General features: G+C 40.6%; 1 protein-coding gene across 1 annotated transcript in view; it reads right to left on the reverse strand.

Annotated features, from left to right (window-relative positions):
• Nucleotides 1-10,332, reverse strand: part of SLC15A1 (solute carrier family 15 member 1) — a gene marked incomplete at its 5' end in the record, with an annotated part of 52,206 nt that extends 41,874 nt beyond the window's left edge. Inside the window, 3 exons of the mRNA XM_083361298.1 lie at nt 7,072-7,300; nt 8,060-8,213; nt 10,295-10,332. Coding sequence (XP_083217424.1) covers nt 7,072-7,300; nt 8,060-8,213; nt 10,295-10,332 — 421 coding nt within the window. The remainder of the gene's footprint in view (nt 1-7,071; nt 7,301-8,059; nt 8,214-10,294) is intronic.
• Between the last annotated feature and the right edge of the window lie 2,547 nt (nt 10,333-12,879).

Genomic DNA, 12,879 nt, shown 5'->3' on the forward strand with positions numbered 1-12,879 from the left:
GTTGTTGTTGTTAGTTGCGAAGTCGTGTCTGACCCATCGCGACCCTATGGACAATGTTCCTCCAGGCCTTCCTGTCCTCTACAATTTTCTGGAGTCCATTTAAGCTCACGCCTACTGCTTCAGTGACTCCATCCAGCCACCTCATTCTCTGTCGTCCCCTTCTTCTATTGCCCTCAATCTTTCCCAGCATTAGGCTCTTCTCCAGGGAGTCCTTCCTTCTCATTAGGTGGCCAAAGTATTTGAGTTTTAGCTTCAGGATCTGGCCTTCTAAAGAGTAGTCAGGGTTGATCTCCTCTAGGACTGACCGGTTTGATCGCCTTGCAGTCCAAGGGACTCACAGGAGTCTTCTCCAGCACCATAGTTCAAAGGCTTCAATTCTTTGGCGCTCAGCCTTTCTTATGGTCCAACTTTCACTGCCATACATTGCAACTGGGAAGACCATAGCCTTGACTATACGCACTTTTGTTGACAGGGTGATGTCTCTGCTTTTTAGTGTGCTGTCTAGATTTGCCATGGCTTTCTCACTTAGCAGCATAAAATTTGGGCTCAAGTGCGGTTATAAGTCGAGGAACACCTGGCTATAACATCCCATTTTAAGGAGCCAGAGTTTACTTTTGGGAGGCAAGTCCTTGGATTCCCAGCGCAGCCCCAGAGCGCCTCGCCTTTTGCAGTTTCTGGTCAGAGACCCCTCCAGCTCCGAGCCCTCTCCTCTCCTCTTTGGCCGAGGGTCAGGTAGGTGCCCACTGGCTGACCAGGAGCGCGCGCCTCCCCAAAGGGCGGGAGAGGAGCGCCTGGGAGTTTCGGCTCCCGAGCGAGGGAGGCAACGGGCGCGTCAATTAGCAGCGCTTCGCCACAACACACTCCCCCACTCCATTTTAGCCTCACTCGCCGGGCTTCGTTTCTCCTGCAATGCGTCCCGCCCAGAAAATGAAAGAGGAAAAGAAGAAAAGGAAAAAAAAAGCGGGGTTCCTTATTAATTAAAACCACGTCTGACTGAACCTCGGGTAAGTGGGTCAAGTGAATCCAGCCGGGGGCAAGAACCACCGCGGTTGGGAAAGCTCCGCCGGAGCGTAATGACGTGGCAGCAGCCTACTTCTAACGCAGCTGGGCTCGGCGCTGGAGTTCCTCGCCTCTGCCAGGATAGCCGCCGCCGAGCGACCGGTATTGCCCTCCCCGTCTCCTTTCCCCTCCCTCTCCCTCACCTCTTCTCCCCCGACGGCCAGTTCTCCGCTGCCGCCTGTTGCCCACAAACTCCTGCCAACCCTGCCCTGGCGCTCCTCGAAGCGCCTGGGCGGCCGCGAGCGCTCGCCCTCTCACTCGCGCGACGGGCTGGCGACGAGGAATCGAATTAAGCGCGCGGGATGGGGGTGGGGGTGGGTGGGGGTGGTGGGGAGAGATTTGACAGGGAAGCAAGCGGCCGCCTTCCTTTTCCTTTCTCTAAGAGCTGATTGAGGCGGACGTTCCTGAAGCGGAGTCGGGATTGTCTTTGAATTTTGCCGCCTACTATCGGCCGCTTTGCGCTGCTCCCTGCGCGCTCGCGCCCGCTTTACGGGCAATAGAAGCCACCCACCATCCCTGCCGCCCGGGACCTCCTCCTCCTCCTCCTCCTCTTGGGAGGGCGAGGGGCAACCTTGGGCTAAAAAAAAAAAAAAAAAAAAAGGTCCCTCGGGAGATAGGGCGGGATATAAATCCAATAAATAAATAAATAAATAAATAAATAAATAAATAAATAAATAAATAAATAAATAAATAAATAAATAAATAAATAAATAAAATAATAAAATAAAATAAAATAAAATAAAATAAAATAAAATAAAATAAAATAAAATAAAATAAAATAAAATAAAATAAAATAAAATAAAATAAAATAAAATAAAATAAAAAAACCGCCTAGCATCCTCCACCCCACAGCAGTCTCCTCAGAAGTTACCACCTGTGGGGTTCCCTCGCGGAGGATCGGATGGAGCACAATCGCGCCATAAAGGGCGCAGAAGTGCTCCCGGGCGCCCTAAACGCGAAGAAGCGACTCCCGACGACGCCTGAGCGAGGGATGCAACCCGCAGGCTGCCGCCCGTTTGCTCGTCGAGACCGGAGACTTGCTCGATTGGGAGACCCACCCGCGGTCCCTCTGGTCCAACCGCGGCGCCAAACCCCCCCCCCCTTTCCTTTCCTTTTCCGTACGTACCCATTTGGGCCGCCCTGGGTGCTGCTCTCGGCGGGCGTACTTGGGGCAGATGCTGAGGTGGAAAGGGACGAAGGCGACAGAGACCGGTGTCTTTAAAGCCTCTGCCTTGGCCGGACTCCAAGTCCTACCCCTACCTGGCCAAGAAAGCGGGGAAGCAGGTAGGCGGCGAGCAAGGAGGAACTGGGTCTACCGCCCTCAACGCCCAGAGCGAAAAAAAACACTCCATCGCGCCTGCAAGAATTTGTAGGGCAGGGAGTGGGAGGAAAGGCCGGCTCTCGACCTCCGCGCTCCTTGATTTGGCACGTCTGATTTGGCACATCGTTAGTAAGCAATTGAGAAGGGGGGGTGGGAATGGACAATCAGCCCATCCCACACACCCCCAACCATCGTTGCCTTTATCCCTTGGTCCTCCTGTGCCTTTTGTATGTATCGTGATTGGACAGAAATCCAACAGGTGCTGCTTCTGTCTGATTTACTGGTCAAGAGGCACCTGTTGAATCCCAAACCATCTTGTTGGATGGGGAGAGGATTGAAAGTGTTTTAGGTGAATTTCTTAAATGCTATCCACAAAAGTGTTGAGGGAGGGAGGGAGGGAGAGACAGAGAGAGAGAGAGAGAGAGAGAGAGAGAGAGAGAGAGAGATGTACGAACAGGAGATGCTGAGGCAGGGAAGAGAAATAAGCTTGAAGACAGCAAACATTTAAGAAAACGTACAGAATGATTAAGAGATATGTATAAACCATTTGATGGAATAAAAGGCAATGAAATCGAGATACTTATTTTAGTACTTTCATATATATATTTTTTGGCCTGAAAGTAAGGTAAGTTTAAAAAAAAAAGCTGATAGAAAAAAAAAGATTTCTTGCATTTTGCTAATGTAGAACCTCTTTTATTATTTAATAATCCATTTCAGTGTTATAATTGTTTTTATTGCTAATATTTGAAGAAACGTAAATAACATGCATTAGCCAAAAAGTAGTAGTAGTAAGTAGTCGTAGTAATAGTAAATACCAAAGAAAACAAAATGTAGCAAATAATGTATCAAGTTTTGTTTATGTTTTGATTTATATGTGTTTTGATGACATTTAATTCAAAGTAGCTATAGACAAGTGCCAACCCAATTTGTTTCTCAATCTTGGTGTTTTTGAAACACCAGTAAATGGCTCTTTCTTTGAAACACTGTATCTCTATGGTGCTTATGAGTATTCTGGCAAATAGACAAACTTTTTTTTGGACAAGTGACCAATAAAAAATAAATTCAATAAAACAAAGCAAAGTTAACTCCTAACATCTAAGACTGCCTGTGAATGCTCTGTTTTTTTTAAATCTGTATGGCTTTTCCTCAACCCTCTTCCCAGTTTCTTTCTCTTGCTTTCCAACAATAAAAATGGCTTGACACCATTTTAACTCTCCCATAAAAAAAGCCTTTTAATTAGTGACTTATTTAGCATGTTACCAAACAAATATACCTTGGATGTGAAGGGGATATTGGACAACAAGCCATTTTAAAAATGTTCTTGTGCTTTGTAGAAATGGGAGAAATATTTTTTTTTACTCCTGAATTGGTGGCCACTTGAATTTAGGCAATGATGTGTTTTTTTTTCTCTCTCTCTCTCTCAGTGTTCTGAGGCCTCCAAAGGAAACAGTCACTGATCACCTTCAGATTACTTTTGATGAATTGGGAAGTGGAAATAGTGGAGTTGTGGAAGCGTCCAATAAGTCCTCTGGCACCTAAAGCAAAACATTTCTTACAACATAAGGTTTAATTAGATAGTTTATAATCATTAATTACAAAGTACTTCTTTTATCTATGGTAAACCTCAGCTATCACTTGTTCCTTAATTATGCAAAAAGTTGTACATCTCTTAAAGTATTATTGTTCCTTTAAAAAATTGCTTATACTTATTATGACTTAAAAATCACTAACCAGAACAACATATACCCACAATATTATTCTGCTTTTACTTTTTGGCACCCCATTGCTAAATATCAACTTAAAAGGGTACTAATCCTAAATTTATATATATTTATCTATCAAATTTGTAAACTTACCTAAATCCATATTTTCAACCTTACAATAGAGGAAGCAGATCCTTACAGAGTTGAATCCCATGTATTAAACAGGTCTGCTAATTAATGTACATTCAGCTGGAGAACATTTTATTTATTAGATTTGTATGCTGCCCATCTCACCTAGAACATCTTTTCAAAAGAATATAAGCTTGTTTTAAGTGGCTGCATTCTTTTCTTCCACCTTCCTCCCTCAATGGAATCTGGATATAACATCCATAAGATACAATATAAACTTTGTGTCATGATTTAGTCTGAATTGCTTGTATGTGTGTATCTCCTCTAATTGTGGAATCTTAATGTGTCAACAATCAATAAAGGACTTACATATTCATTCCAGAGTGAACAACGTTTACTACAAGCAACACAGTTTAAAATTAAATGTTGAAAGAACAAAAGGCCAGAAAGTACTGATTGCAGCAATTTTGGGCACTAGGATTTAATGGAAGTTTGGTTCATTTTGTTATTTACAAATAGTAAAAAGTACAATATGTATCTTCTAAAAACGTTGTGAAGGCTTTTGAGTAAATTTTCAACTTTTCAAATCTCAGACAAGCAAATTTATATCCTTGTACATGCATTCCAAATTTAGATACATCAAAGAAACTGCAGCAAGTAAGGTGGATGAACCCGTTTCTTTGCTGCAGTGATTGTGAGTATTTGTTCTGTGTCGCTGCTCGGCTTTGCTATTTTATGTAGTTTGTATTTATAGCTTTCTGTTTTTGTTTTTAATTGTTAACTGAGGGGTCCTTGATGCTCTCTAAGTTTGGTTGTTTTCTTGCAAACGTTTCATAACATCATCAGTGCTGATAAGGAGCGGGCTTTGCTCTTAGTTTATATTCTAGTGACTTCCCCTGTCGGTGTTTGTGAGGATGGTCTTAGAGGTTCTTTGGTAGGGCTGTTCACTGTTAGCTTGTTTGGCAGTTCCTTGATTGGAGTATTGTTTACTTGATTGTTGGTCTGATTGTTGGAGTTAATCAGTGCTCATCTGGGTGCCTCTTGCTGGTGGGGAAGTGTTTTGGATATTTTGTTCCTTTTTTTGGCTGGTATATTGTCTCATTTGCCTAGTATGTAGATATTGTTTGTCTATATGTCCATTGATGGCTAATTTGTCAAAGTGCCAGGCCTCTAGAAATCCTGTAGTGTTTTTGTACTTGGCTTGGTCTAGGATGGTCACAGTTTCCCAATTGAAACTATGGTTAAGTCTTTCCATATGTTGGGAAATTAAAGAGTTTTCATCATGTGTTTTGACCGCTAGTGTTCTTGGATGCTAGTTGGACAGTCTTTTGCCTGTTTGTCCAACATAGTGGCTGTTGCAGTCATTAAACTGTATGTTGTAGATGCTGCCTGTTTTTTCTTCTGGGTCTACTAGGTCTTTTGGTTTACTTGGGATGTTTTGAAGAGCTTTAGTTGGCTTGTGTGCTATGCTAATTCTATGTGGCTGTAGTAGTCCTTCGGTAGTTTATGAGATATTCCTGATGTATGACAGTGTTATTCATTTTAGGGCTTGTGTGGTTGTGCTGTATTGGGCTGAGTGGCCAGGCACTTTTTGAAAAACTTGCATAGATACCCATTTTCTTGGAATATGTCACATAGATGCTCTGTTTCCTTTGCCTGCTGTTCAGGTTTGCGGTGAGTTTGCGCTTATCTAAATAAAGTTCTTTCATGGCTTCTCTTGTGGGAGGTTAGGTTGTTATTCTGACAGTGGAGCATTTGGTTGGCGTGGGTGGTTTTTCTTCTGTTTCTAGTTTGCCTTTGTGGTCTCTGCTGATCCAGAAGTCCAGGAGGGGTAGAAAGTTGTCGTTTTCTTCTCTGGTAAACTGGATTTCTTTGAAGATGTTGATGTTTCTCCGGGTGTTCTCTGATTGGTCCTTTTTATTATGGTAAAGGTGTTGTCTACATATCTGATCCATATTTTGGGTTGCATTTGTGGCAGTGCTAAAAACTTGTGCACAAACCTTTCATAAATATATTAATTGCTAAGAATTGTATTGTAAGAATTTATCATCTTATGAGTGCAGATTCAGTGTTTTGATGTACAAGAGATAATGCATTGTTCATTTAAAAAAAATGAAAAATGGATTAACAAGTTGTCCTAAAAGATAACTATGGCTGAAAATATTTAATACATTGTGCTTGTAATATATTTCAGCATATAATATGAATCTTATGCCGGAATGCATTTGCTTTTTGCCAAACATTTTTCATTCAAGCCAAAAAGTTCTTTTTGGTGTCATCCATCCACTGAATATTCTTCCAAAAGGCTTCCAAATGGTCTTTTATATTACCGCTTCAAAGTAGCCCAGAGAAAACACACCAACCACAAAAATTATCACTACCTTTATTGAGATTACAGTAACAGAATCTTCAATTATAAAAGTACCTCTCCCCTCACCTTAAAAGAACCAAGGAAGGTCAATTTTGAGATGTTTTTTCCACCCTCACCCCCTCCTTTGGACTCAGATTTTATCACACTATTATCCACACTATTTTCCTCCTACCTCCTGCAAAATTTAGAAGGCAGTAATGTTCATTTTGGAAACTAGTGATTTTCTCTTTGCAACTCTTCCATGCATGCTGTTGTTCAAGGCTCTCCTGCTGGGAGTCTCATGAACACCAACAAATACACCTTTAACTTTTGTAGATATTACACGAACTCTTGGAGACCACCTGAAATATTATACAATTTGCTCCTGGTGTGATCTTGGTTGATTGTCCACTCCTAGGGAAGCTAACAATAGCTTGCCTCTCTGTGAACACAATCTGCCTATTAGTGGATTGGCAGAATCCAAACTCCTTGGAAATAGTTTTCATAACCTTTTCCAGCCTGGGAAACATTTACAACTGTTTTTTGAGCAGTCCTCAGTAATTTCCCTTGTTCAAACCATGACTCAGGCATAAGTTGTGAGATCAGTTTTGACAATGAATAGCTAGAATTCTGTTCTTTAAATAAGGCAGGATCTCCCACATTCACACCTGATTCTGATCCATTCATTGAAACACCTGACTCTAATTTCCCCTTAGAATGAACTGATAATCCTAGGACCTACAGGTTCACATACAATATGCTACTCAAAAATATGTAGCAGCTTGGGTTCGTTGTCCCCAATGAATAATTGTATAAATGTTTTGATTCATTTGTTTAGGACTTGGTGAAGAATATATCATGTTTTAGATCATATTTGTGCAGAAATATTAAAAATTCAAAAGAGTTCACAAATTTTAGTCACTACATATATGTTTGCAATCTTTCTTCCTGGGATATTTTGAATCTAATGAAATTGAAGATCTTTTTCCCTGAAAGTTAAATGGTGAAACATCTACATCAGGGGTGTCAAACTTGCAACGTCACGTGATGTGTTGCGACGTATCACGACTTTTTTCCCATTGCCGGCAATGGGGTGGGTGCAGTTTCGGCATGACACATCCTGCTCACGGGCTGGCAGTTTGACACCCCTGATCTACATTTTTCTACTTACAAGCTTTCGCTGGTGCAAAATGTAGTGGTCCATTTGCTGCAGGAGGGCAAAATTGCAATTTGCATGCAATACTTGGTGGCGACCCTCATAGGGAATGTTGACTAATATTTGACTTGATTATTCTTTCATTGGATCAATTCTAGTGACCTCCTACTATTATCCCAGTCACTTCATTCTTTTAGCAGATAGTAACCACAGACACCTCTAAGATAATTTAAAGACATCCTCTAAATGTACACAATCTGGAGGGAACACACAGCCCCTCTTTCCACATGGCAAAGAGGAATGATGTGACTTTTAATTCCAATGAATGGTTGGAAACTTACCTTGTCAAGCAGTCTCTGATGCACTAAGTCAAACAGGCACAAAGTACACAGAGTTAACTTTACTCTCTGGCCTTGAAGTACACTCATGTCATCAGCAGTAGCACATATGAGATACCTATTTCTCCAGCCCAAAAGATCATGTGCCAAGATAGAACTTGAAGAGAATCCATAATAAACAACTAATAAACAGTGAGTTATAAAGCTTTAGTAGCAGGACCTTACCGTATCATTCCAGGGTCAAAGGTCTGAGAATGACCTCTATTGCCATTGCAATACAATCTGAAGGAATTGTAATGGGAGGAGGATAGAGGAGATAGATGGTCAGGCATTTGTCAGAAGACCACTTTGGAGGCCTAGCTATTAGATTCAGTTTCCGTGCTGTAATACTATGAAGGTTTTGTGCCTTTGCAGCCTTTCTTTGTATCCACCAGGATATTTCCATGTCTGGAGTTTTTCTAGGACCAATTGTCTACTTTCATTTTCAGTAACCTAAAGGGGAATATATGGCTTCTTTTGGAGTCCTTTCCCCTTATTTGCCTCTTCTCTTTTTCAGATTTTATAGTAAAAATATGTGAGATGGCCTTGGGGTTTAAGAGCCAATGGATGCAGATAGCCAGGGGCGATAGGTAAGATGAGGTGAAAGCTTATTTTCCTCTTGCCTTTCAGAATGTGTTGCAAGGCCTCTGCTTGGCTGTCTGCTGTCTCTGTTCATTCCTGTATGCACCTATCAAGTTTGACATTACTCTGCTCCAGGAAAGATATCTTTCTTCCCCAGTGATGCTTGTTCTTGCTCTGATAGACCAATTGTCTTGCTAGTCTCCATCTTGCTTCCTATGGTGCATTGTAGATAACAAGATTGGGATTCCTTATCCAATGCCTTTTGAAGCAGGGCTGCCTTTTCTTCATGTCCATTTCCCAGCTTATTTAATTTTTATTTACTTATATCTTACCTTTATTATCTTTACAAACAATTCAAGGCAGGGACATATCCAACACATCTTCCTCCTCCTATTTCCCCCACAACAACAATCCTGTGAGGTGAGTTGGGATGAGGGAGAGTGACTGGCCCAAGGTCACCCACCTGGCTTTCATGGCTATGGTGATACTTGAGCTCACAGTCTCCTGCTTTCTAGCTGATGCCTTAACCCAGGTGTGTCAAACTCAATTTCACTGAGGGCCACATCAGCATTGTGGTTGCTCTCAGGGGGCCGGGTGGGTATGGCTGGGTGAGCATGGCCTACTGGGTAGGCGTGGCTAGAGTGTGTATGACCTACTGGGTGGGCATGGTCAGCTCTACATCGTTCGCATCAAGGGTGCCTATGGGGCCCTGGGCAGGAATGGGACAGATCTGAGGGTCTCTGGCAGAAGGAGGGTCTCTGGGCCAGGGCCAAGGCAGTGGGGGCTGTTCCCTCACTGTTTCCAGGATGGCTTCGGGGGGCCACATGAAACCACTTCGCGGGCCGGATCTGGCCCCCGGGCCTTGTGTTTGACATGTCTGCCTTAACCACTAGACCAGACTGGCTCTTTGGCAGTTGCATTTCTGTCAGGAGGCTAAGTGGCAGGAGTGCCATGGTCACAGAAATGGATAGCCCACTGAAAAGATGCTCTTCTTTCTCTGCCCTGTGCCAGGATGGAGACTCAGTCCTCCTGTTCCACTTCTTCCTCCTCCCTTTCTTATCTCAAACTTGAGCATCAGCTGTCTGCTACGTTAAGAGGTGATCTAAGATAGATTGCAGATTGTTGGCTTGTGGGATATCTGGAATGTTTTGGAAAGTAGGCCAGGTGCTGGTATCTCCTAGACTTAGAGTTATCTTCAAGAATATCCCCTCTTTTTGTTGTGTGGGAGCCCAGCCAGGATTTTGAGAAGTGGACATCCCAATCTGACATGATACTCTGTAGTTACTGCACATCATAGGAATAGCTAGGCCAGGAGTAGGCAACCTCGGTTTTTTTATGACTCATGGACTTCAACTCCCAGAATTCCTCAGTCAGCTATGCTGATTGAGGAATTTGGGGAGCTGAAGTCCATGAGTCATAAAAGAGCCGAGGTTGCCTACCCCTGAGCTAGGCTGTTGCACTTATTGTATCCCATATTGGAATTAGGTTTTAGAGTTTAAAACAGTAAAATATATAATTGCAATTACATAATCCTAATTGGAGATAAAGGTATGACCTCAGAGCTGTTCTGCGGAAGCAGAAATGCCTCATGCACAAAAATAAATCCTACTGACTTACCTAGTAGTAAATCCTTTTGCTCTTAGACAATTGGCCATTTCCCAACAGCACCCAGCAGCTTCTATTCATTTAAAATCTCTGGAGAATTTATCCTATTTTTTTCCCCATTTTGATGCATTTTCTAAAAAGGAGGTGAAGATCCTGGAGTCTGTAAGGAATTTCCACAAATGGACTCTGCCAATCACAAAGGAACTGATTTCTATAATCACATACCATCTGTCTTCATGAGCAGAATGAGGATTTTTGGTTCTATGCTTTTTCTTTTTTTGGATCAGCCATAGTAAAAAAACAATATGCAACTCTTATGTTAGGAAATGTGGCTGATGCCTTTTCAACTTCCTCTCATAGAAGCCATTCAGGTTTCTCACAACATGTAGGAAAGTGGGAACTTTTCTTTCCATGCAGCAAGGGCTATGTAAAATCCATTAACACACCAGTCTACAATAACTTGGCCCCAACTCTCATGGCCTTCCAGAAAAGTGTGAAAGTATGCCTCTGTGGCCTTGCTTTGGGCACGAAGAGGAGCATGCTACTGTTGGGCTGGTTAACGCCTTGAAAGTCCACCCCACCTTTTAATGGATTTTTAATATTTCTTGCCTCTTTTAAATTTTATATGCTTTTGATATTTTATTTGTACACTGCTCCCTCTCTGAAGGAGATTGGCAGTTGTTAAGCATGATAAATAAATACATTTAGAGCAAGTCAGAATGTTTGCTCAATGTGTTCAGCGTTTCAAGCTAGGCATATCAGACAGTGATAATGGATCATCTTCAGACTGCTTTATATAGAGAGTGGAAGTGCCCTAAATGTAGAATTACAACTCCTATTCCTTCTCAGTCCTGGTTGGGAAGTGTAGGATCAGCAAAACCTGAAAGTTTAAGAGACGGTATATCACTGTGTTCCAGGGTCACTGGAAAATAGAGATAAAGGAAAAGCCTTGGTGCTAGATAGAATGTAGAAAGTCATGGATGTCAGTCAGCAAGAGGAACTCTCTTAGAGAGGAACAAACAGAACATGTCTTTCACGGATTTGTAATCTGTACTCTGGATTTGTAATCTATCACTCTGGAGAAAGTCACTATTGAACCATCTCTACCAAAGAAGTACATGTTATGTAATTTCTTAAAACCCCAGAGAAGTAGCAAGAAGTACTGTAAATCAGACCAATGTCCCCAGTATAACAAGAAATCAATATAGACAGCTAATTAGATGGGAAGAAAAGATGTTGATATCCCACAAGTGTCCTGGATTTATGAAAACATTTGGAAGTTTTATATATTTTGAATGAGAAGATAACTTACTAGAAAAGAAATCATATTGTATTTGCTGAGGTCAAGGTATCACTAAAGTTTCTAAAAATTAAATTGTGATTTCCTCTTTCAGCAATTTTTTTTTAAAAAAGCAAGACATTTCAATGAGACATCATCATCATCGTACAATTCCACAAGCCTATACATAGGATTAAATTCAACCTAAATTTAGATTTCCAGTTCAGGCAAAATTCTAAGAAAAGGCTTAAAGATCTGCGTAAAAGTTTAAAAAATCTCTAATTACTGAAAATGAAAACACCAAATATGAATCATTACTATTAAAGCAAAGGTTATAGAGCAAGATGATGGGCAAATTCCAAGAAATAATTGAGTTCTACTTACCTACATTCTAAAAAGTAGGCCTAATAAATATATAATTACTTGTTCCTTTTAATTCTTATATAACTGTTAAATGTTTACCTCAACTTGTTTCCAATTCTGAAGAAAATAAAGACATCAGATAAAAAAAGAAGCTAAAACAAATGTTAAAATCTGAGTTATTTTTCCAATCTATTTTTAGTTAAAAATGACGAAACCTTACAAATATATTGAATTATACATGTCTATTGCTTTAATACTCTATGCTTCCAATAAAACAATATGGACAATTTTTTTCCTGCAAAAAGGGCTAATTAAACTCTGGGTGTTTGCCTCCATGTCCAAAACTTTATATTTCAAAGGTAAATCTGACACAGAGTTTAATTCAACTTAAAAACCATTTTTGCCTTAAAATCTAAATATGAGCTTGTACCATCTAAAATTTAAGGTTTTTTTAATATACAGTTTTTATTGCTAGGCTAGAATTACTATAAGTTTCATTTTTTATTTATTTAGCATATGGCATATCATATATGGGCTAGCAATATATATTAACATTTCACCTAGATTTGTAAAACACAATAAAATAGTAATGTTAAAAATGTCTGTGTTCAAATACTAATGTCTAGGCCATCTAATCATTGAAGCACAGCATTTAATCATTTTATGATTTACACTGTACTATTGCTGTTGATATTTCTATTTAACTCCACTTCAAAAATAATTTGTCATGATAAAATTGTCATGTTTTGGTTAAACTAATTAAAGAAACATGAAAATATAGCCTAATTCTATGGTACATGTAAATTTTGTTCATCCATTTTATGCCTGACTTTACTATTTTTTGCAAGATTGAATCTGGGTCAGTCGCCAGGACCTGAGATTTATTTTTTTTGAGCTTTTAGATTTGTGATAGAGTCCACCTTCAGGAAATTTCTCTCTACTGGAATATGGGCAT

The sequence above is a fragment of the Vipera ursinii genome, assembly GCF_947247035.1.
Source record: "Vipera ursinii genome assembly, chromosome: 4".
In the NCBI taxonomy this organism is placed as follows: domain Eukaryota; kingdom Metazoa; phylum Chordata; class Lepidosauria; order Squamata; family Viperidae; genus Vipera; species Vipera ursinii.